We start from the raw sequence: 25,538 nt of genomic DNA on the forward strand, positions 1-25,538 counted from the left end.
TCTCCCGCTAATATATATTGAAACTGTAGCAGTGCATATAGAATGTTTTGCGGCTGTTTTTGAATGAACTAAGCCCGGAAATTTTGTCTCGCTGGGTTAATTCTTTTATTGCGAAATAAAGAAATTTTGAACTATATACACTTGGTATACGTATCAGTTCACTTTGAATATGGATTTGGCTCTACCTTACAAAAGTGAATACGCCAAGAGCGGTAGAGCCTCTTGTAAAATGTGTAAGTGTTCTATCGCTCAAGGAAGTCTTCGATTGGCGGCAATGGTTCAGGTTAGTGAAATTTATTAACTAGTAAAAGATAAAATTTGAGAAAACCAGTGTACCATCCAAGAATTTCGGGCATAAAATGGGCTGCGATTTAGAATAGCATCCCCCGATTTCGGGGTTAAAATGGGTATGTACGCATAGAGGAGGTCCTCCAGATCAAGAATATATGGTTTTTGAGATATTTGCATTTAAAGTTAAAAAAATCAACTATTTAAAATGCGTGTTTCACCGATTTATAATAAATTTTACACTTATCTTTTTAAGTTTTATATCGGGTAACATTTAGATTAGCATCCCCGGATTTCCGGGATAAAATGGGTGTCACTGGAAAGGTGGCGTTCTCCAGATCACGAAAATATATACATTTAGTTGCCGCTGACTTATAGTTTTAAAGATATTTGCATTTAAAGTTGAAAAATTGACAACTTTTACATTGATAATTTGTGTATTGTGAATAACTTTTTCACTTATATTGTGCACTTTTCACTTACTAACACTTCACTATAACGTTTCGGTATATTCATTTTTTTAATATTTGTTGTAAATAAAGCTTTATTTTAATTATTTTATAAAGCGCGGCGCGAAAAAAAAATAACCATGGCAACCCTTTTCTTATTGTGCAAATGCAGAGAATTGTAACTAAAATAAAATAATTAAAATAAAGCTTTATTTACAACAAATATTAAAAAAATAAATATACCGAAACGTTATAGTGAAGTGTTAGTAAGTGAAAAGTGCACAATATAAGTGAAAAAGTTACTCACAATACACAAATTATCAATGTAAAAGTTGTCAATTTTTCAACTTTAAATGCAAATATCTTTAAAACTATAAGTCAGCGGCAACTAAATGTATATATTTTCGTGATCTGGAGAACGCCACCTTTCCAGTGACACCCATTTTATCCCCGAAATCCGGGGATGCTAATCTAAATCCCAGCCTTTATATCCATTAACACTTCACTAATTCGTTTCTAATCATTTATTTTATAATAAATAGTGCAAAAATAACTTTAAATATATGCATATATACCATATCTTGTAATGGAATAAAAATAAGAAAAAAGAAATATTATTACGTCATAACTAAATTCATTATCGTGTGACGAGTAATATAAAATCTTTCAGAATTCTCATTACCTTGATAAATCCTGGTGTTGGATCGGCCAGGGTTACTTTTTTTTAAGCGGGGCCGAAGGCCGGCAACGCAAAAAGGAGTTCAACGCAAAAGAACTGAGCAAGCCCAGGTGTTGGATCGGCCAGGGGTATTTTTTTTAAGCGGGGCCGAAGGCCGCCAACGCAAAAAGGAGTTCAAAGCAAAAAAAAAAACTGAGCACACCCAGATGTTGGTCCGACAGAGGGTTATCTTTTTGAATTTTTCATTATCGTGTGATGAGTAATGTAAAACCTTTCAGAATTCTCATTATCTTGATAAATCCCGATGTTGGACCGCCAACGCATTTACCGATCCAAACGGGGTTAGATCGCCGAAAGAACAGCCCTTGGTCGGAGGAAATCCGAGTCAATTCCGGTGCGTAGAACCGGCTGTCGTGGGAACGGCAACGCAAAAAGGAGTTCAACGCAAAATAACTGAGCACGCCCAGGTGTTAATCCGACCGAGGGTTATTTTTTTGAAGCGCGGCCGAAGGCCGCCAATGCCGAAAGGAATTATATGCGGAAAACTAATGTGTTATATATTTCCTGTCATAGGGGTATTATTTGTTTTCTTTATTTCTTTTGGTTCATCTGTAAAATATGAACGTAAGGTAGCACTGATTATTGAATAAAAGTTATTTTTGCATTATTTAATATAAAATAAATGGTTAGAAACGGATTAGTGAAGTGTTAGTGGATATAAAAGTTAAAAATATTACTATAAAATTCATTATAAATGGGAGAAACACCCATTTGAAATAGTTGAATTTTTTAACTTTAAATGCAAATATACTATATATCTTTTCTTAATCTGGAGCACCTCCTTTATCCGTACATACCCATTTTAACCCTGAAATCGGAGGATGCTGTGGTCATGTAGAGGAGGTTCTTAAAATCAAGAATATATATAGTTTTAAGGCAAAAAGGAGTTTTACGCGAAAAAAATTTGTAACACCCGGATGTTGGCCCGAACAGGGTCATTTTTTTGGGCAATATAACTATTATTTTGGCGCCGCAATTTGATGGTACGGATGGATAGAGGAACATCTCAGGATTAAAAAATGTTTATACATTTACTCACCTCAGACTTATAGTTTTCGATATACATATTTGTATATAAAGTCCAAAATTTGTGAAAGTAATAATCGCTATTTTACTATGTTTAACTTAAATTGCACACATGTTGCAATTAATATATTTTCATTTTAATCTACACATTGAAATATATTTAAATTTTACATTTATTGTGCATTTTTTAAGAAAATAAATATACTTTAAAAACTATTTCACAACTTCATTTGATTTTCATTGTTTTACATTTTTTATAAGTGGTCTTGAACAATGCAACAAATCTTGCCGTTTACATATTTTTTTCGGTAAGATTTCAATGTGGCCATCGCTCATTTCCAATTGCTAAACGCCAAAACCTTCAGAACTCGAACAGCTGATCGGAAAAAATCTTAATAGTGCCTTTTTTTTGCAGCGCAACAGAAGTCTCCCAACAAAAAAAGCGGCTATAACTATATGTATTCTTGATCTGGAGAACTTCTCCTATCCGACCATACCCATTTTATTCCCGAAATCCTGGGACGGTATTCTAAAGCCGACCTTAAAATTTACCAAATTATTTTCGTAGTCTGCGTTTCATGATGGAAAACAGCCGATGTGGTTTCATGAAGATTGTTTTTTTAAAAAGCAACGACCGCAATCTGTGGGAGATATTGAGAACTTTGAAAACATCAGATTTGAGGACCAAGAAAGGATAAAGTTAAAAATTGGTAAGACCTGTTCGCCTTAAAAACACTAAAATTATTATTTTTTACTATAATATGTATTTGTATTCATGTTTTTATCAAATATTCTTAACATTTCGTGATGAAATTTAAAACTGCAAATAATCTTGCAATATGCAACAATCAAAGCCAGGATATACCTTAAATGTAAAACGTCAACCAGAGGAGCAAGCAATTATTTATGTATATGTACAGTGGCTCGCAGCTTTTTTTATGCAGCGCATTTTTCCGATTTTAAGACATTGGAATACGAAAATGATACTAGTATTATTAAAAAGATAAAAAATTTTACTTTCACACTTCATTTATTTTTCTACTTTTGCAACCAGTTGCTATAGAGTATTATAGTTTTGTTCACCTATCGGTTGTACGTATCACCTAAAACTAAGCGAGATAGATATAGGATTATATACATATATGTATATGATCAGAATGACAAGAAAAGTTGGAATCGGGTTGACTGTCTGTCTATCCGCCCGTCCGTGCAAGCTGTAACTTGACTTGTTAACTTGAGTAAAAATTAAGATATTTCGATAAAACTTGGTATGTCGGTTCCTTAGTACAGAGTAAATTCATATGTGGCGTAATAGGACCACTGCTACGTCCACAAATCGCCATTAACCGAAAACATATAAAGTGCCATAACTAAGCATTTATTTAAGATGTAAAGCTGTAATTGTATATATCTTATAAGAACTCCTACTCACCCCCTATATAACGGTACTGTTAAAAACTATTAAAAACGCAATAAATCAAGAAACAGAAACCCTAAATTTTACCACCAAGATAGTATGAGAGAGCTTGGGGAAACTTACCATCTTATACCATCCCACCATTTTAGGGTTAAAAGTGGTATTGTTAGATAGAGGAAATGCTCCAGATTAAGAATACATATTATATAGCCGCCTCAAACTTATAGTTTTCGAGATATTTTCATTTAAAGTTAAAAATCACCACAATTTGAAGTACGCATTTTTATACTCTCGCAACAAAGTTGCTAAGGAGAGTATTATAGTTTTGTTCACATAACGGTTGTTTGTAAGTCCTAAAACTAAAAGAGGCAGATATAGGATTATATATACCAAAGTGATCAGGGTGACGTGTAGAGTTGAAATTCGGATGTCTGTCTGTCCGTCCGTCCGTCTGTCCGTCCGTGCAAGCTGTAACTTGAGTAAAAATTGAGATATCATGATGAAACTTGGTACACGTATCTCTTGGCTTCATAAGAAGGTTAAGTTCGAAGATTGACAAAATCGGCCCACTGCCACGCCCACAAAATGGCGAAAACCGAAAACCTATAAAGTGTCATAACTAAACCATAAATAAAGATATTAAAGTGAAATTTGGCACAAAGGATCGCATTAGGGAGGGGCATATTCACATGTATTTTTTTTTGAAAAGTAGGCGTGGTCCTACTAAGTTTTTTGTACATATCTCGGAAACTACTATAGCTATGTCAACCAAACTCTATATAGTCGTTTCCTTCAGGTATTTCCATATACAGTTCAAAAATGGAGGAAATCGGATAGTAACCACGCCCACCTCCCATACAAAGGTTATGTTGAAAATCACTAAAAGTGCGTTAACCGACTAACAAAAAACGTCAGAAAGACAAAATTTTACGGAAGAAGTGGCAGAAGGAAGCTGCACCCAGGCTTTTTTAAAAATTGAAAATGGGCGTGGCGCCGCCCACTTATGGACCAAAAACCATTTCCATATCTCAGGAACTACTCCACCGATTTCAATGAAATTCGGTATATAATATTTTCTTAACACCCTGATGACATGTACGAAATATGGGTGAAATCGGTTCACAACCACGCCTTCTTCCTATATAACGCTATTTTGAATTCCATCTGATGCCTTCTCTGTATAATATATACATTAGGAACCAATGATGGTAGCGGTAAAACTTTACTCATATACGGTATTTGAAAAATATGTAAATGACGGATAATGAAATCTCGATTATCACTTTATCATGCGAGAGTATAAAATGTTCGGTGACACTCGAACTTAGCCCTTCCTTACTTGTTGAGATTTAAAATTAATTTCACACTTATGTATATTATGTACTTTTATATCCACTAACACTTACTAATTCGTTTATACACATGTATTTTATTGTATATAGTGTAAAAATAGTTTCACTTCAAGATTTAACTCATTGTTCATTTCAAGTTAAATAAAACAACAACTAAAGGGTTTCAGTCTGTCAAATAACACTGTGGAACATTTTTGTGATTATTGTCTGGGGGGTGAGAAATTCCAAGTCAGGGTGATGGTACTAGGTCAGTAAACCCCTCAAAGGGCTTGGCGTTCGTATGTGTTAGTTTTTTTTATGACCTTTTAATTTTTTTCCTTATCTTGATGTTTTTTCGCTTAGTTGTAACATTTTGGCAAAAACGTAGTTTAACATAACTCGCGAACCACTATTATCTATTTTTCCAATCCATTAGACGGTTGTGGCAGCTTTTACACACTATATTTGGTACCCAATTTTCGTTCACTATAACATAAGAAAAAATTTTCATAAAAAAAACTGACACATACGAACGCCAAATCCTTTGAGGGTTTTACTATACTGACCTAGTACCATCACCCTGACTTGGAATTTCTCACCCCCCAGATTAGCTGTTGTACTGTGTAATCTGTGCTACCTTATCCACATCTTTTATAAAAGAACTAAAATCGCAAGAAATCTTTTTATTTCCCGCCATTGGGGTGTGTCAAGTTTTTCTTGGCGTAAAAACCGTGTTTGTGTGGGCGGCCTTCGGCCGCACTTCAAAAAAATAACCGTGGTCGGTCCAACACCGGGGTGTTCCAAGTTTTTTTTCGCGTAAAACTCTTCTTTGGGTTGGCGGTTGTTGTTTTAACGGTTATCAGTCCCCGTTAGGATGGTAAGGGCCATCTGTGTTGTCATCGACGTCATCTAACGGGAGGCCCAGGAAACGTGCTGTTTCGACGGGGTCGGACCAAAGGGAAAAGGGTGTTAGATGAGTGGGGTTGGTAGGACATGCAAAGAGGTGGTCAGCGTCATGCGGAGACTCGTTGCATGCAGGACATATGTTCATTGGGTACGTCTGGGTCAATTCTGGATAAGTACGTGTTTAACTTGCTACAATATCCAGAACGAAGCTGCGCTAGGGTCACTCGCGTTGCTCGCGGCAACTCGAGCTCTTCGTCTGCGATGGATGGTGGTTTGACTCCAAGAACGCCATTCACGGGAAGGTAGTCGGTGAAGATGTTATGGCTCCACTGTGAATAGCGGTCAGTACCAGTCGGAAAGTCAGTTGCGTCCGAAGTCCGGTAGGCGTACTGTACGACGTCGTCGACGTAGTCAAGGAAGGACCTTTTGATGTTCCTAGGAGGCGGTTCCGTTCCAAGCAGATGGCTCCAAGGATGATTTTTACGAAAACATCCCAGCAGGAATTGCTTGGAGAGGAGTTCATTATGCTCCTTAACCGGGAGCATAAGCATCTCACTGTGTAGATGTTCGATAGGAGACATCAAAAGGCATCCCGTCGTGGTCCGGAGTGCAGTATTTTGGCAGGTCTGGAGTTTCCTCATTTGCGTACCACTGCATCCAGGCGACCATATAGGTGTTGCGTAGTTGAGGACCGGCCGGCCGATTGCCTTGTATGTTACCAACAACGTTTCTTTGTCTTTTCCCCATGTGCTGCCGTCTAGCGACTTGAGGATATTGTTGCAGCTCTGTACCTTGGCAATAATCGCGGTCGAAGGAGCATAGACTATCGAAGGTTACACCTAAAATCTTAGGGTTATTTACAGTTGGAATTTTCACGCCATCGACTGCAATATTAAGTTCAAGTCTATACTCCTTCGTCCAGTTCGTATAAATGGTCGCTGAGGATTTGGTGGAGGAAAGTGTGAGGAAACGAGAAAGGTCGGAGAGGTATCTGTTTACTTTCGAACTAGACTTCTGCATGAATGCACCCATATGAATTACTTATTCTTGAAGTAGGCACACTTCTTTTTCTGCACAGTATAATTGAGTGAGAGTGAATAGGGAAATATTGACTGTATTGACAGGCAGTGTTTTCACTCCATAGTTGTACAGCTGTTAATGAGTACAGCAAAATTGGTGTGCAGTTAACGCACTGTACAGTGTTATGGTGTGCAGTTTACTTACTGTACAGTAAGAGAATCTTAATAACTGGTATGTCATATGCAAGAATAAGATAAAAAAACGTTGGTTTTATTTTTTCGGTGAAAATGTATTTATTATAAAACAAAGAGCTATATTAATTATTTTATGCTGCAAATGATTCTATATTTAATTCATTAATATTGGAATGGAGAAACGCTATTTTGTTTACCAAGTCTTCAGTGGTGGCAGGTTTTGAGCGCTTTTCACTGATTAATTTTTTTGCTACAGAAAAACCCCTTTCAGATGCTGCACTGCTCGCCGGAGTTGCTTATATCTTGCAGATAATTTGTTCCTTTTCTAAATCTGTGAATTTTGTCAATTTATTTGTGAGTGGAAATAAAAATAGGGCAATGTTGTGAAATTTGTTTAAATTATCATGAACTATGGAATCTAAATATTTTAAAAATGAAAACTTGTATTTTTGTAAAATTTCGATGTCATTGTCTTGTGGAGTGGATATTTTTTTTAGGTTATTAATATGTGGAATAGTCAAATGCAATGTTGGATAATTGTTACCCTCCAGCTTTTTCGAACAAGCCTCAAACGAAGCAAGAAGTTTCACCAGTCCGCTAATATTATTTAAATTAAAATCTTGAATTCTACATATTTCTTTTTTTCCATCAAAATCTGATAATTTTATTGCAACAAAACTTATATTTTCTTGTGCGTTCATTGCACGAGTGTCGTTTTCCTTACAATCCATGTTTATGCACGTGTTAATAATACTGAACTCATCTGCACAGTTGTATAATAGCACACCCAAACTGTCCTTATAATTTTGCTTGATGTCCCTCGTGTTAAAAAAATACAAATGTAGTATTCATTCACGAAGAGTACAACCATATACTGTCCTCACTCTGAGCGAGAACAATAAAAATGCTGTGCTACCTACTTCTGCCCTAAGAAGTATACTGTACAGTAAAGAATGAGTGTAGTATTTTTAAGAACACTACACTACTGTACAGTTTTGTTAAGCTAGATATGGGTACATTCATGCAGAAGTCTATTTCGAACACATGCCATCGATTCCATTGCCCGACGTCAATATCGTGCAATCATCTGCGTACGAGGTTATGGAAAGCCCCTCTGTTGACTGCGGGAGTTTCGAGATGTAGAAGTTAAACAGTAGCGGGGAGAAGACACCACCCTGCGGAACCCCCTGTTTAATTCTTCTCAGTTTAGAGGTTTCACCTCGAAATAGTACGGATGATTGACGACCGTTCAGGTAGTTCATGGTCCACCTCTTTACCCCTGAATGACACGTGGTTTTCTCAATGTCCTGCAATAGCGTTGTGTGGTTGACTGTGTCAAAAGCTTTTGACAAGTCCAACGCTACGAGGATCGTTCTCTTGCAAGGTGGTTTCTGGTTTAGGCCACGAACTATCGTGAGCGTTTATGACGCTAAGTGCTGTGGTGTGTGTCGCGGTCATTAGCTAAAACAGCTACTTCGGCTGGGAAATTGGGGCGGATTTCCACTATTCTTCCAGCCGGGATGAAGCGAGCGGTAGCTGCTGCGATCACCTTGCGGAATCGACGTTCGCCAACGCATACGTCCGTAGGAATGGGTAGAGCGTTAAAGGTGCTCTCAGTAAATTCTGTGAAGCCGACCCAGTTAGCTTTATTAAAGTTAATGAAGGTGCGGTTGTCCACAGAAACGAAATCGGCAGGTCGCTCGATCGAGATAATTATGGGTAGATGGTCTGATGCGAGAGTTAGCATAGGTCGCCAGGTAATATCGGGTGAGCTGTTACAGGTGCCCATAACTTTGGTGGGGCCTTCGTCATTCATTGTGCAGAATGTCAAATCGTCAATCTGTTCCGCCAGCTCCATCACCCTACGTTCATTTGACAGGCAGGACGCCTAGTACCAAACGGTTTTCACCACGAAGTAGCGCGCCTATATTCGGGTGATGTCATGTAGGGCAACATGTAACTGGGGGGATGTATATATTAAATAATTCGAGCTCGGCATCGCCTGACCGGATAGCTATACCCTGACATTCTAGGGTAGTATCCCTGCGGTCGATGTCTTCATAGATTAGACGATACTGCACGGTGTTGTGCAATATGAAGGCTAGGCCACCACCATTATCTCGCTCGCGATCCTTACGTAAGACGTTGAAACCGGCACAACTCAGAAGATCTGAGCGGCTATTTATCTTGGTTTCTTGGGCCGCAGCTATCGATACGCGTTTCCGGTCAAGTCAGAGTGGGAGCTATGTTGCCTGTTTGAGCTCCTGGGGACCGTGGAGGTTCTCTGTTGGCCACAGCCGTAGAGGCTAGTGTCGCAGTATTGCGTAGGCAACATGGGCCCACGTAACTCGTGGTCTACTCCCTGTGAGTCTTAAGGCCTAAGCAGGCCTTAAAATGCCTCCATCCATTGCATGTATTACACCTGACCGAGGTGGAGTTTGGATGGAGCCTTTTTGCGCAAACGCAGCAGAAAAATTCCTCCGGGCCCGGGTTGGACTCAATGCCAGCACGAGTCAGGAGGATACGGTGCAATCCTGCTGCAAGGCATTGCTCCAATGATGACAAACACAGATTAAAACTCACCGATCCAAACGGGGTTAGATCGCGGAAAAAACAGCCCTTGGGCGAATGAAAGCCGAGTCAATTCCGGTGCGTAGAACCGGCTGTCGTGGGAATTGTTGGGTTGGCGGCTTAGCGGCCGCGCTTCAAAAAAATAACTCTGGTCGGTCCCACACACAACTGTGTAATTATGGTAACACTTATTATTTGTCAACACGGAACACTTGCTTATTTTAAGCAAATATCCAAATAATTAATATAAAATAAATATGTAGAAAGAATGTAGTGAAGTGTAAGTGTATAAACAGTGCATAATATCAAAGAAAGAGTTACTATAAATCAATAAATTGCAAAATAAAATTTGCAAAACGTTCAGCTTTAAATGCAAATATATCGAAAACTAGAAGTTTGCGGCGGCTATAATTATATACAGTCAAATACCATTCGGAAAGTGACAGATATTCAGTAAAAAGTCTAAAATTTACGAAATGGGTCGCTATTCACTAGAAGAAAACTGGGAAATATTGAAAACTTGAAAAAAAAAAACCGAGGATGGTCAATTTTACCGAAAAATCATATATAATTGTCGAGAAGCCAATGCACCCAGTACGAATCACTATGGTGCGGATTTTGGTCTGGTGGAATCATCGGCCCATTTTTCTTCGAAAATAAAGAAGGAACCGCAGTAACCATCAATGGTGAGCGATATCGCGCAATGTTAACCGAATTTTTCTTTAATCAAATTGAAGAGGAAGACTTGGACAACATTTGGTTCCGTGCAGGACGGCGCTACGTGCCATACAGCAAACGCTACACTCAATCTTTTACGCCCTATCTTCGAAAATTGCATAATCAGCCAAAGAGGTTATGTTAATTGGCCTCCCAGAAGTTGCGATTTAACTCCGTTGGACTATTTTCTGTGGGGAGCTGTTAAAGATAAATGCTACGCCAACCATCCAGAAACAATTCAAGATCTAAAGTACGAGATTCAAGCTGCAAATTTAGTACGTGGCATTCTTCTTACATTCTTACTACTGTGATCAAATTGAAAGGTGAACTTTGTCCATTTCATCTCCTTCAAAGTAATCCCCTTCCGCTGCAATACCCTACCAATTGTATAAATTAAAAATTCACCTTCAATTTGATCACAGTAGTATGTCACAGTGTAAAAAATGGAATCATATAACATTATTTTAAATTCCACTTGATTCGTTCAGTTTCCAGTACACAAATCAATATACAATTAATATAACGGGATAAGATTTTGCACGAATAATGTCTTTAGTGTGTGCCACCTTATAAACAAAAATTGTTTACATCCAATAAAAAAATTTCAAGCCCCTAGGTACCAATTTATTGACTTTTGTTGGAAAATTTCGGCCAATGTCTGAGATATACATATAATTGAAATTCAGGATAGTACTTCTAAGACAATGGTCTGTATGTCAAAAATGGGTTGAATCGGACCAATAATTCCTTAGCTCCCGTATAATATAAAAATTTTAGAACTTTGGGATGACCGCATATATCAGGCAATATGAAAAAAGAGAGAGTGTTTTATTCACAACAGTGTATTTGTGCCTAAAATAGATAAAGATTAAGCGAAAACTTGGCTTAGCCCATATATAACTAATATAAGGATTTTCGAACATCCTTAACTCTATATGATTGGTTTTACATCTTAAATTATTTCCCTGGCTTTGATTCCTACAAAATACAAGAGTATAACATGTTTGGTTGAACGCGAACTTAGCCCTTCCTTACTTGTTAAGCTTTATTTGAAAGTTTTCTTAGATGATCGTGATGCGGTGCACTCTGAATTCTTTCCGACCGCCCAAACTGTCAAAAAGAAATACTATTTGCACGTTGTGCGTCGTTTGCACTTAACTATTCGTAAAAAGAGGCCTGAATTATCGGCCGAAAACTCTTGGTTTTTGAACCGTGATAAATCACTGTCTTATACTGCATCGTTCTTCTTCAAATTTTCAATCAATTTAGCTCCATGTGACTTCGGGCTATTCATCAAACTCAAACGACTGCTTCGGGGAAACTGTTTTGAATTAAAGCGGCAAAATTACGATTGAGGAACAAATGTCTTAACTTTAAATAAAAATATTTCAAAAACTATAAGTCTGAGGCGGGTATATGTGCGTACATTTTTTAATCCTGAAGACCGCCCATACCCTCAATTTTCGGCGCCAAACGAATCCTACTCGTTCCATTGAAGCCATTAAACGAGGTTTGCTGTTGTTGTTGTTGTACCAGCAAATTCTGCCGAATTGACAGTCCTTGGCCGGATAAAAATCCGGGTCCGTTCCGGTTACGAAGACGGAATGAGGTTTGCTCATTGGATGTTATTCCGCAAACTGACTTTAAAAACTGTTTCGAGGATTGGAAAAACGTTTTCACAAGTGTGTTTGGACCAAGGGCGATTACTTGGAAGTGAACGAAAAAAAATTTCAAGAATCAATTAACAAAGAATCTTATAATTATGAACAAACTCTTACTATTTTTGTCTCATATAGTTGCCGCAGATTTGTTTTAACTTTAAATGCAAAAATCTCAAAAACCATAACTCAGTGGCAATTAGTGATGATATTGCGTGAATCAAAAGAATTGAACAACATTTAATATTGACATAACCTTATTTTTTCTGTATTTAATATAAATGTTATTGGACAAAAAATTAATAATATACATATAATTCATTATAAATCAAAGAAATTTGCTGTTTAAATTGTTAATTTTTGCTGCTTATTATAATGTTGGATGGACCAGGGTTATAACAGGTGGTGCAAAAATAACCTTCCGATATTTTTTGGAAAATTAAAAACTTTTTTAAAAAATGAAAAACTTTGATTCTGCTTGTTGATTATTTTTATTTGGTCTTTTAAATTTTTTTGCATCAAGTCGAGAATAGGATATCATGTAAATTGCCGCCGCCACAGTTGATTGTCATTTTAGCCCTTTTTTTATGGCATTTTCCGTCCCTTTGGCCAGAACTCCCGGCGATAGGTCCTTACATTTTTGACGGATATTGTCTTTAAGAGCTGCAGGAGTCTGAGGCTTGTTGAAATAAACCAGCGACTTCAAAAAGCCCCACAAAAAAAAGTCTGGAGCGGTCAAATCAGGCGATCTTGCTGGCCAGTGAAAATCGCCAATCGCCCGGGAAATGCATCCTTCAGCATATCGGTTGTGGCACGCAGTGTAGAGTACTATTGTTTATTTACGTGTATTTCGAATGTGTTTATTGTCAATTGTAAAATTTATAGCATCTTCTAACTTTTGCGCCACCCTGTATATTAAAAATATGTACATATTTTTTGTATTTTTTTTAATGTAAGACAGAATTGCTTAGCTGTCAGAATTGGTTTGCAAACCTGATTGGATTTTCGTCTTTTTTAACATACACAAAACCAATATTCGAACCAGCTGTTTACTAATGTGACAAAACTTGCAAGTGTATACATTTGTAAGCAATCCTAATAAAGTTTTTAATACGTTCCGAATTAAGGGAAGATTTTAAGAGATAACATTTATCGAAAGAAAAAAGATGCATTTGGGTGTTAAATTACGTTTATTATGTTTTGTAAATCTAATATCTTTAAATATGCGGATTTTTTCCAAAAACTCAATAGTTATGACATTTCGTGTTTTATACTTATGTTTTTCCTTATAGAAATAAAAATAAATTAATTCGAAATAATAAAATAACATGATTTCTTTACTTACATTTCAAATCTGTGAGCGACTATCTTCTTGCTTTGTTTCTGACAGCAAAACCGATAAAATTGGTTTCCGTGACACCCAAAACCAATAAAAATTCTGTTTCGAATATTAAACCAATAATATCTGAATTCATGACACCTACTACTTTTTTTGATCAGTTTCAATTCTTATTCCGACAACTATCAGATTCCACAACACCCAATATTTTATTTTAGTAGGGACTTAAACATATGCTGACAATTTAATTTTTTGGTATTTGAAATAGGCTAAAAGGTTTATCCCTGATATTTCTGCCACTTTATTAGGATTGCTTAATCTGAAGAACATCTCCTATCCCAACATACCCTTTTTAAATCCCAGCCGTTTATATTAAGGATTGTTTTTCCTTTTTTTATTTGAAGTCCTTTTTATGTTTTTAAAGTAACTGTTATATAGCGAGTGAGTATGCTTAATTAATTATTAAATTGTCTAGTCTGACCGTCCTGTCAGCAATGTTTCATTACCCATTGCGAATCGCTTAATCTTAATAATGTCGATCTATTTCTGGAGCGGATGCTCACTGGGGATAAAGAGTATGCCACGTGCCGATACAAACAGTGACCAAGCAAGACTTGACGGTCAGAAAAGCTTTGCTATATGATTTGCGTGATTTGCATATAATCATGTACTAGGAGCTGCTCCCTTACAACCATCCTCATAGTGGCCTATAATGTCAACTATTATACGGTGTTAAGGAATTATTAGCCCATGGCGGCCAGCTTCGGCAAGTAGGATAAAAATTGACACTCGCCAGAGGTGCAAAGAGCTTGGTTGGAAAATTTCTTTTGTACCCACCTTATAATACGGAACTGTCATTAAGTTATTACTACCTGTCTATTATTTTTTGTTGGGGGAGAATTATGTAGATGAAAAATTCGCACCGAGGAGCTTGTGAAAATTTAAACAAAAATCTTTTTCGAATAGAAATGCGTATTAAGTTAACTATTCACGTTTGTTCAGTTTCTATTGTATCGGGTGATTTTTTAAGAGCTTGATAACTTTTTTTAAAAAAAAAACGCATAAAATTTGCAAAATCTCATCGGTTCTTTATTTGAAACGTTAGATTGGTTCATGACATTTACTTTTTGAAGATAATTTCATTTAAATGTTGACCGCGGCTGCGTCTTAGGTGGTCCATTCGGAAAGTCCAATTTTGGGCAACTTTTTCGAGCATTTCGGCCGGAATAGCCCGAATTTCTTCGGAAATGTTGTCTTCCAAAGCTGGAATAGTTGCTGGCTTATTTCTGTAGACTTTAGACTTGACGTAGCCCCACAAAAAATAGTCTAAAGGCGTTAAGTCGCATGATCTTGGTGGCCAACTTACGGGTCCATTTCTTGAGATGAATTGTTCTCCGAAGTTTTCCCTCAAAAGCGGATTTTCTGCCAACTTTTCTAGGGCCCATTCACTGAAAATTCGACGTTGTGGCAGATCGTTCGGCTTCAGTTCTTGCACGAGCTGTATTTTATACGGTTTTACACCAAGATCTTTGCGTAAAATCTTCCATGTGGTCGAATAACACAAACCCAATTGCTGCGAACGGCGACGAATCGACATTTCACGGTCTTCAGCCACACTCTCAGAAACAGACGCAATATTCTCTTCTGTACGCACTGTACGCATTCGTGTGGTTGGTTTAATGTCCAATAAAGTAAACTGAGTGCGAAACTTGGTCACAATCGCATTAATTGTTTGCTCACTTGGTCGATTATGTAGACCATAAATCGGACGTAAAGCGCGAAACACATTTCGAACCGAACACTGATTTTGGTAATAAAATTCAATGATTTGCAAGCGTTGCTCGTTAGTAAGTCTATTCATGATGAAATGTCAAAGCATACTGAGCATCTTTCTCTTTGACACCATGTCTGAAATCCCACGTGATCTGTCAAATACTAATGCATGAAAATCCTAACCTCAAAAAAATCACCCGATATATACATATTTTTTACATTCCTTCTCTAACATTTATGTACGTTATTATTACTTTTTTTAATGAAATTTATTAAATAAATAAAAATTATATTACATACTGTGAGAAAAATTTTAATTTGTGGTTGATTTACAGTATAGACAAATTTCAACTATGATAGGCTTTCTATCACAAAGAAAATTTACAGCTTTGATAGATTTATAGTCAGCATGGTCATGACTCAGAAAAAGACACGAGTGAGAGCAATATATCGTCACATAAAATGCAAAATAACGTAACAACATTTTCGGAAATTTACAGGGGAAAGAGTGAAACATGATATAAAACAAAACATGAGTGAAACAAAATTTGAATATTGGTGGGTTATATCTGATAGCAGAACCTTAAAATGTTGGACATATGTACTTACTTGTATTTAATTTGAAATAGTGGATCGTAATCAATTTCGAATTTTTGGTCATACGTTGTTTTGCATTTTAGGTGACGATATGTAGGTTCGGGTTTAATATTTATATTCTTGCAACATGTTGCTGCAGAGTATAATAGCTTTGTTCAAAATTGAACATGTTCGTTGCTACCACAGGACGGACAACATTCTATTTTTTATATATTTCACAAATGTTAAATAAGATAATAAAAATCTTACTATTGTAATAAATTATACAGTCCACATATGTATATTAGATAAGACAGAGGAAGTACAAAACGTACATAAATAAACATGCATTTATATGCAATACGCATGGACTCAAGATATATAATAAACATATTTACTTAGGTTTGGGCAATTGATTAAAAATGCACATGGGCACTTGAAAACAACCCAAACCATGCAACATAAATTACATGATAACACACACATGTACTGCATTGTATCGTTGAAAATAACCCCATGTGGTGTGCCGTACATACACATATATTTAATTAGATAAGTAAGACTTCTAAAATAGTATATAAGGTTTACAAATTTAAAAATGAAATTAGAATGAAATAATGGGTTGTCAAAAAAGTCTTGCGGTATTTTTATTGATTTTTTTTTTTTTTATTGAAATTGAAATGAATTTTTGATGACTCATGTCCAGCTCTTGACCGATGCTACGGCTGCTACTATGCCGGTCTCTTTCGACCAATTCAGCGATTTTATCGCAATTTTCGACGACAGGCCTTCCGGAGCGTGGCGCATCTTCGACCACCTGTACACCAGAACGAAAACGTTGAAACCATCGTTGTGCGGTGGAAATGGAAACTGTATCGGATCCATAAACTGCACAAATTTTATTGGCGGCTTGAGATGCATTTTTGCCTTTATCGTAGTAGTACTGTAAAATATGCCGTATTTTCTCTTTATTTTGCTCCATGTTTTCGACGCTATAACTCATGAACGACTTAAAAGAAACGACAATCAATCAAATACGTGTTAGCGCGTGAAAAGGTATAGCTTTCCACAAAGGTAAAGCATGACCCGATGCGACGAATAAAACTAGAACTACGCGCTTTCAGCGCCAACTAGTGAAAAAACCGCGAGACAACCTAATATTTCTCAGCTTGAATTAGGTCTTTGTTTTCCCTCCACCAGTGCACAGTGGTTGCGCCCTTAGGACAAAATTCAAAAAATTCATAACAACAAAAATTTGCGAAAAGTTACCAAATCGTCTCTAAAATGTCCAAGCTTCTTCATGGTACACCGGTTTTTACTGCAAATCTAACGGGACATTCTAAAAATAGAATGCAAAGCGTGATCAACTGTTCAATTTTGCAGCGAAACTGCGCTAAGTTAGCTTTTCGTGAAAACAAAATTGAATTTCAAAGTGGTCAAACGTTTGCTAGAGAGGTCCGAATTTGATTATTTAAAATGAATTTTATTGTTGCAGGTATTTACTTTAATAAATTCATCTTGTGAAATTAATTTTATTGATTTATTATTTGTTGTGGATTTTTGATTGATTATACTTTTTTTGTGTATTTTTTTAACGTAATTTTCATGTTTAAATAGACATTTAGTTATGTTACCCCACGATCCCCCCTTTATGAGTGTTATCAGTGTATTTGTCAATGTTTTAAGGTAATACAAATGTTAGGTGTAGCTGCCGATATTTGCCCATATGTGTATATTCGTGAATAAACTTAAGCTGTCGTCTTACTGTTGCTCAAACTTGTGACGCTATCTGCTGCTCTTCCTTTGTTTTTGCGATGTTTCTTTTGTATTCGTCCTTTGTGATTGTATGCAATGCTACATTTTTTTTTCTAATTTTTATGCTATCTTTTTTTATAGGCGCTTCTTGTAACTGCGTATTTTCGCGCATGCACATTCTTGATCTTTGGTGCACAGTAGAGGGCACAAATGCGAAAAGAACTCGAAGTGTCATTGGTTTGGTAGAACAAAGCATTAAAAAAAAGGCTACGCAGTAGAGATGAGAAAACTTAACGTTTGTATTGGTTACATTTGCAAAATAATTTTTGCTTATTGGACTAAATACAATCGTTGTAAGATTTCAATTGTTCGATATCAATCCCCTTGGTTGAACACTGTCGAAACAATTATAATTGAGCCTGCTTGTGTTCCTGAACAAAGTTTTTTATTCTATTAATGCTAAAAAATTTGAAAGCTATGCATTGGATACTGCTAAGCAGTTGATAAAACTATGTCCATGGTACTATCTTCCAGCAACAGTGCATAAAATTTTAACTCACGGTGCGAAGGTGATAAAGCACGCTTTGTTGTCGATTGGAGAGCTCTCAGAGGAAGCTGCGGAGTCCAACAACAAAGAAATAAAGAAGTGCCGGTTGCAACATACTCGGAAGATGTCTCGCATATTGACAAATACGGATTTAATCAATACACTTCTTTTGCGTTCAGACCTTTTTATAACAGGTCAGAGAAAACTACCAAAGAGGGACAAATCTAAATTTTTGTCATCTACATTTGATTTATTAGAAGCTATTTGTTAACCTTTTTTACATAAAAAAAAAATAAAATTCATTTAAATACATGCCAGTAATGAAATTTTAGCACTGCAACTCTACTGGAAGTATTTTTGGGCACCATCGCCTTATACGCCTTGCTACGGTGCTATGGGAGCTATAAGATATAGTCGTCCGATGCAGCCAATTTTTTTACTATATGTTCAAAATAATTTTTTAGATTTTTAGAGAAAAGTTTATAACGATATCTCAACGGGAAATATTTATGGCCGCGGCTCCATACAAGCCCGACCACTGTGCAGTGGTAAGGATCTAAAGAATCTTATTTAAGTTTTAACGTTTGATCATACAAATCAAATAGTTTGATTCTACAAGTCAAACAGCTTTCTTCACCTAATGCTTGTTTGTATCACCCATGCTAATCGATTAAGTATAAAAAAGGAACAAATTTCGTATGTTTTTTTTGCAAAAATGTGCATTGATAAATGGTTTTCTTAGTTCGACTCTGCTCCGAAATCTGAGTTTTTATACTCTTGTAACCAGTTGCTACAGAGTATTATGGTTTTGCTTACGTAACGGTTGTACGTATCACATAAAACTAAGCGAGATAGATATAAGGTTATGTATATACATATGTATGTATGTATAATTGATCAAGATGACGAGACGAGTGGAAATCTGCACGACTGTGTGTTCGTCCGCCTATGCAATCTGTAATTTGAGTAAAAGTCTAAATTTCTTGACAAAACTTGGTACACATGTTTCTTGGTACCGTAAGAAGGTTGGCTTTGCAGATGGGCGTAATCGGACCATTGCCACTCTCACAAAACTCAAAAAATCAATAACCTATAACTTGCCATAACCCTTTCCGGCCTATAGCAAATCTACTTAATAAAATTTGTTTCTCTTTTCGGTCCTATTACTTTGGCCATTGTAGATAATAACCAATACGTTTGTTTTTGAAATTTTCAGTTTATCCTTTATTTCTAGGATACGCACAATTGTTGCGTTTCGGTCTGATTTCAAATAAAAAAAATGTTCATACATAACTCGAAATGTTCTTTAATTCAATTTTATTTTTATTTTTATTATATTTATTGTTTTTCTGAATGATATTTCATAAAACAATTTTGTCTTTTATTTAAACATAAATAAATTTGTCATTTGGAACAAAATGTGCGTGTCCGAGATCTACAACCAACAAGCCTACAACATCTTGCGGATGACAAATCATGCTCAATTGGCCAGTGGTTGAACCGATCAAGCCTCTTATTGTTGCATGGCTGTGAAGATGGACGATATCTTTTTGCAAAACCTTGAGTTTCTTCTTCCTCTGTGTCGGATTCATACTCAGCATGTGTCCTTTTCTCAATAGCGATCAGTTGTTCAGCTAAAGCTAATTTTAAACTTAGCAGGTCATGAGAATCTTCCCGAGATTGCGAGTTTATTTTGCTATGATCTCTATATTGTAGCCAAGCGTTACAGCAAACAAGATCAATTAAATGTATGAAAACTTTTAGCGCGATATGCCTCCATTAACTGATCACAAATATCCACGCCTCCCATCGATTTGTTGTATTCTCTTACTATCCTTGGGGCTGGAACTTCAACATACCTTTTTTCTTTTTTTTCCCCAGCGTTTAACATTGGAAACCGGTACACAACCATAAGCTGATAATGCCAGTATTACCGCTTTAGAATCTTTCCACTTCACCACGACAATATTGTCTTCGCTATGACAAAATTCTTCCATATCGCCCCTTTTCATTTGTTTTTCCTTGGTAAGGTGGATATTTTTTATTCTGTTTCTCTTTATTGTCCCAGTGGCATAAATACCACGACTTAAAAGCGTCTGAAAAAGCGGTATTGGTATCTGGGAAGGCTTCGACAAGCTGATCTAATAATATCAATCAAAGGTTTTATTTTCCAAAAGACATTGGATTGTTTCTCTTCTTCTGTTACTTCATTGGCGTCCACCACATGGAGACACATGCGCAAAAGAAGGAAACGATCTTTTTAAAAATTCGTCATTGAAATAAGCAGAGAAATAATGTTTAGGACACTCTAAAGTTACGTTAATTTCCGCAGATTGAGCAACACTCTCTTCCAATTGTATATCAAAAGGTCTTTTCCTCCAAATATCACGGCGATTAGCGTTTTCAGTGACATTTTGTGGTGTCTCCGTAGCGTTAATTTCGTGATCATCTTCGTCACTTTGATCGTCTAAAGTTTCATCTCCCACAGAAGGTAGCTCCCAAGTCGCATCCACAAGCTCGTCATCGCTACTAAAATCCTCTAAATCCGACTCCAATAGTGCACTAAGTATTTCGTTTTCAGTGAATTGCTCTAAATGAAAAAAAGATCATATTCATATTTCGTTAAATAAGTCCTGACACGCACAATTGTATCACTTGAAACAAAACCGTCTAAAAAACACTTGTAGTTACAAAATAAATACTGAATGCCACTTTTTAATTAAAACTTGTTCTGTTTTGATTGAGATTACACATTTTTGATAATGATTTTTACTTTTTAAACAAGTCAAATAATTTATCATACTTACTCCTCCGACTCATTTTTGCAAATGATTGAAATGCAATATTAAAATAGCAAAATTCACCAAAACTAACGGACTCCGAAAACGGTCCGTTATGTTTTTTATTAAGCAAACAGCTCACACAATTGTACTATTCAGGTCTCATTATAATAGGTCAGATATTGAAGGAGATAATAAAATTTAAACGCACACGCACAATTGTGCGTACACGGTCGGAAAGGGATAACTAATCCCCGCAATACAAAACATATTTTGTAAAGCGAACGACATTAGGAAAGGTCATCTGTGCTGTTAAAAATTTTGATGAAGTTTGCATGGCCCCGCCACCTAATAAGATTTATATATTTCCCAAACCACTTAAGCGATTATAAATATTTTCGACAACTGTGACAACAGTGTGACCAACGAAAGTGACATCGGATGATAACCCCGACCTTAATTTTGACAGTCCAATGTTACAATGTGAAAATGGACCTCTACCACGCCTACTTCCCATAAAACCAATTTTAAATTCCTTTTGATTTCTTCCACTTTTCAGAAAACAAATATACGAAAATATCTCTAAATTATATTATTGAAATTAGGTTTTTTTTTTGGATAATAGAATACCTTAGTGTCAATAAGTTTGTTTCATAACTGCAAACTATAACTAGCTAGCGAAGTTTCTGCTGGGAAAGCTGTTTTAACCCAAAAACCGGCAGAAGAAAGCACAAAAAACCTGAAAGAGCTGCTAGTTTTTGCTAATGAAATTTCTACTAGCAGAAAATAGCTGCTGCCATATGAAGAACAGCTGTTAAAACACATTTGTAAACAAACGACAATTGACGAATTTTCTCTGTTTATTTTAATTTTTTTGAAATGTGAAAACAAAAAATTATTGATTAATTTGCAAGTTCTAATATGAAATGATTGTTTTCCGTTATTTTTCTCCTCATAGTTAGCAGCTACTAGCAGTTAAGATACAAAGCTAATAATGGGTTAAATCGGGTTGATATTTCCCTTAGCCCCCTTATACTTAATAGCCTTTTCGCACCGGAGTTATAGTACCCCGCCAACCCATTACAAACAGGGACAATTATTCATATAGTTTTACGTTCAGAGTCAAATAAACCAACAATTATTACGATATGTGAATGCAATTTTTTGTATAATATTTATTTGAAATATCATCTTTTCATAAAATTGAGAAAAACTTAAATTTTTTTAGTATTTGGTTGACCAACCTTTGTTTTTATTAACAGCCTTCACTATTTGAGGCATACTATTCAAACAAATATTATCATTATTTTTAAATCTGGATCATTTAGGCACACATCCTTTATGGTATCTTTGAGTGGGGCTATTGTGGGATTTCTTCGGGAATATACTTTCGATTTAAGGAACGTTCAACAGTTTTCGGTGGGGTTTAGGTCGAGTGAATTGCCCGCCTAAGGAAATATATTGATATCCAAGTTGTGAAGGACATCAGTTGTTCATGGGGTGTGTTGCAAGGCACATCAGCGTGCGTATAAGTGTACTGGCTGCTGAAGGGTTCAGTGTTGCGAAATATGGTACAAAACCATCTTGAAGTACATTGGTGTACTGCTCACTAGTCATTGTTCCCTCAAAAAAATAAATTGGTCGAGGACCTTCCACCAATATGCAGCTCTAAATCATTACATTGGAGGGATATTTTACCGTTTTTTGAATGCAGTTCTCCACATAACGTTCACACGGTCTACGTCGCACAAATTGAATGGTTTCTGTCACTGTTTCTAGCCGGCATTCGTCGCTAAAGTTAATCTTTGTTAAGGACGTTCATAACTTTTTATGTTTACCTTGTTTCAATCCACCTTTATGTAGTTCTGATAGAGTTTGACCCTTACTACTTGTTGATTTTTCTTTCGCTTGGTCAATTTTGATTTCTTTGCTGTACAGCGGCTTTTAGGTTTTTTTCTGAAAAGATGCGTTCAACTGTTCTTTGCGATATTTTTACATGGGCATCATTTAGCTTCTTTTAAATTTCTCTAGCTAGTTTGCTGCTCGAGTACAGAGTGAACCTCATTACTTTACGTCGAATGCGCTCAGACATTTTTCCATTTTGGACAGCATTTTGCCGCATATTGTGCGACCAACGGTGTAATATTTGAATGCGTGCACAATTTTCGCTACTCGAGTAACAGCAGCTGCACTCACTCCAATTTTTTTATTTTTTTTTCAGTAGGATGTACATTTATCTTTTAAAAGTCCAGCAACAGCACTTTGGATTTTCATTGAAATGTCCGATTTTTTACCTATTTCCTAAAAATTATATTTTTAATTGTTTGTATTATAAAGCTTCAGAAAACTTCAAAAAATACTAAATACTATCAAAACCATTTTGTGAGTTAGTTCACCCCTGGGGCTTTCAGGAAAGCCCTCAACCTCCCCTCTATCCCTACCAGGGGCGTGGCAATAGCGTTCACAAAAAATGTAACATTTTGGGAAAAATTTCTTTAAAACCTTTTAAAAACGCTCCAGCGGCTAAAGTATTTGACATAGATAAACATACAAACCAATTTGGACATGTAACGAACATGAAAACAGATAAATCAACCGTGCGAAGTGATGGAAACATACCATACCATATCCTTGAATTTTTTTCTGAATTCTATAGACAATAAAATTCTAGGAAGCTACTTGGAAGCGGAAGTCGTTTGCTACACTCTAAATATGTTTAAATAACATTTAAAAACAAAATATGCCTGGCCATACCCGAGGGTCTCGATGAGGGTTAAACACTTATAAAAAAATTCGATTTCTTCCATTACGTCATACAATTTACTTCTGATGAGCTAGAAATCACAAAAACTAATTCCAAGTGAAGTAAGCATTTCAATATGATTTCGTATTTAAGTTCCGCTAATTGTAACGGTATATTTATTTTATATTTGACACTGAGTAACATGTAGGACACAGCCTATTTAATACTTAGGCAGTGGAAAAATTTCAAATTATTTGCCTAGCAAGCTTCCCCAATACTTTATTCGTAAATTTTTATATTTATTTACCATGTTTCTAATGGGTTGGCGGGGTATTGTAATTGATTAATCGGTCTTTGCTTGATTATAGAGCTATTTAACACGATTTTCCACGTATGAATGTTCTTTATTAAGTTTTAATCGAATTCAAATCGAAACATGGGTTTATGAGTTTAACATTCAAACAAGTCAATCATCGAAAAGGAGGGAAAAAAATGAGTCGAAACCAAAAAAACTACACCAAAGCCGCTCAAAAATCAAGGTGATGCTCATTGTTTTTTCAATATTCGTGGTTTGGTGCATCATTAATTTGTTCCGGACGAACAGAAGGTCAATAAAGAGTTCTATTTGGCCGTATTGAGGCGTTTGTGTGAGAACATCCGCCGGAATTGTGGAAATATATTCATGAATTTTACACGATGATAATACACCATCGCATCGAGCCACAATTGTGACCGAATTTAAAACCAAAAATGCAATGAATACTATCGATCAACCACCGTATTCACCGGATTTGGCTCCATGTGATTTTTTCTTGTTCCCAAAACTGAAATTGCCGCTCAGAATCCGTTTTCAGAGGTAAAAGAAAATTCGCTGAAGGAGCTGATGGCCGTCCATGTCCCAGTGCTAATGAAAAGTGTTTTGAGGACTTGAAAGGTCGTTGGCATAAATGTTCGAATAGAAGGGTAAAATTCATCTGCCTGTTTGATCAATTCAACAACTTCAACTTCTCTTAATTCCATTTCTGATATAAAAATGTAACTTCCAGCTGAGGCTATCGTCAACCAACTGAATAAAATTTTAAAACCTCTTAAAAAAAAATCTAATAATGAATAATAATGAAAATAATAATTTTTCAATCTGTAGGTGGGGAGGGGGGCAGCTGCCCACCCCTGCACCTACCTGGCTACGTCCTTGTAAGTTGGCTAAATCTTCCATACAAAATAAGCTAATAGCTTAATTTGCTGGTCAAATAAAACACGCTTATTGATGAATAATTAAATATTTTGAGTTTTGTTTGTAATTACCGGGTACTTTTTATCACAATGTTTATAATCCTATATCTATCTCGACAAGCTTCGATGACACAAACAACTGTTAGGTTCTATATGTATCAACATGTTGCAATAATATAAAGATTTGGAAGAGGCTAATTACCTAGGATGCAGTGACAAAATTAAACCTTTATTTCTTATTTTCCAAATAGATCTCTTAATAAAAAATATAAAAAAATAAATTAAAAAAAAAATAATAAATAACAAGTAAGGAAGAATAAGGTCGGGTGTAACCAAACACATACATACTCTTGTAACGTTGTAGGATTACAGCCTGCTTTTAATGGATTACAATCAAAGTTAAATTATACTCAATTAATTTTATTTATTTTAGTCAATAATACATACTATTAACATGCCACATACGAATTAAATGC

At 36.0% G+C, this 25,538-nt stretch overlaps 1 protein-coding gene across 2 annotated transcripts in view; it reads left to right on the forward strand.

Moving 5' to 3' along the window:
- LOC126764431 (poly [ADP-ribose] polymerase) overlaps positions 1–25,538 on the forward strand; it is an 82,863-nt gene continuing 57,325 nt past the window's right edge. The window contains exons 1-2 of one of the 2 annotated variants that reach the window (XM_050482115.1): positions 1–283; positions 3,071–3,212. In XM_050482115.1, coding sequence (XP_050338072.1) covers positions 170–283; positions 3,071–3,212 — 256 coding nt within the window. In that variant the 5' untranslated portion in view covers positions 1–169. The remainder of the gene's footprint in view (positions 284–3,070; positions 3,213–25,538) is intronic. The other variant, XM_050482114.1, reaches the window with a different exon arrangement.

The sequence above is a fragment of the Bactrocera neohumeralis genome, unplaced genomic scaffold, assembly GCF_024586455.1.
Source record: "Bactrocera neohumeralis isolate Rockhampton unplaced genomic scaffold, APGP_CSIRO_Bneo_wtdbg2-racon-allhic-juicebox.fasta_v2 cluster09, whole genome shotgun sequence".
NCBI lineage: Eukaryota > Metazoa > Arthropoda > Insecta > Diptera > Tephritidae > Bactrocera > Bactrocera neohumeralis.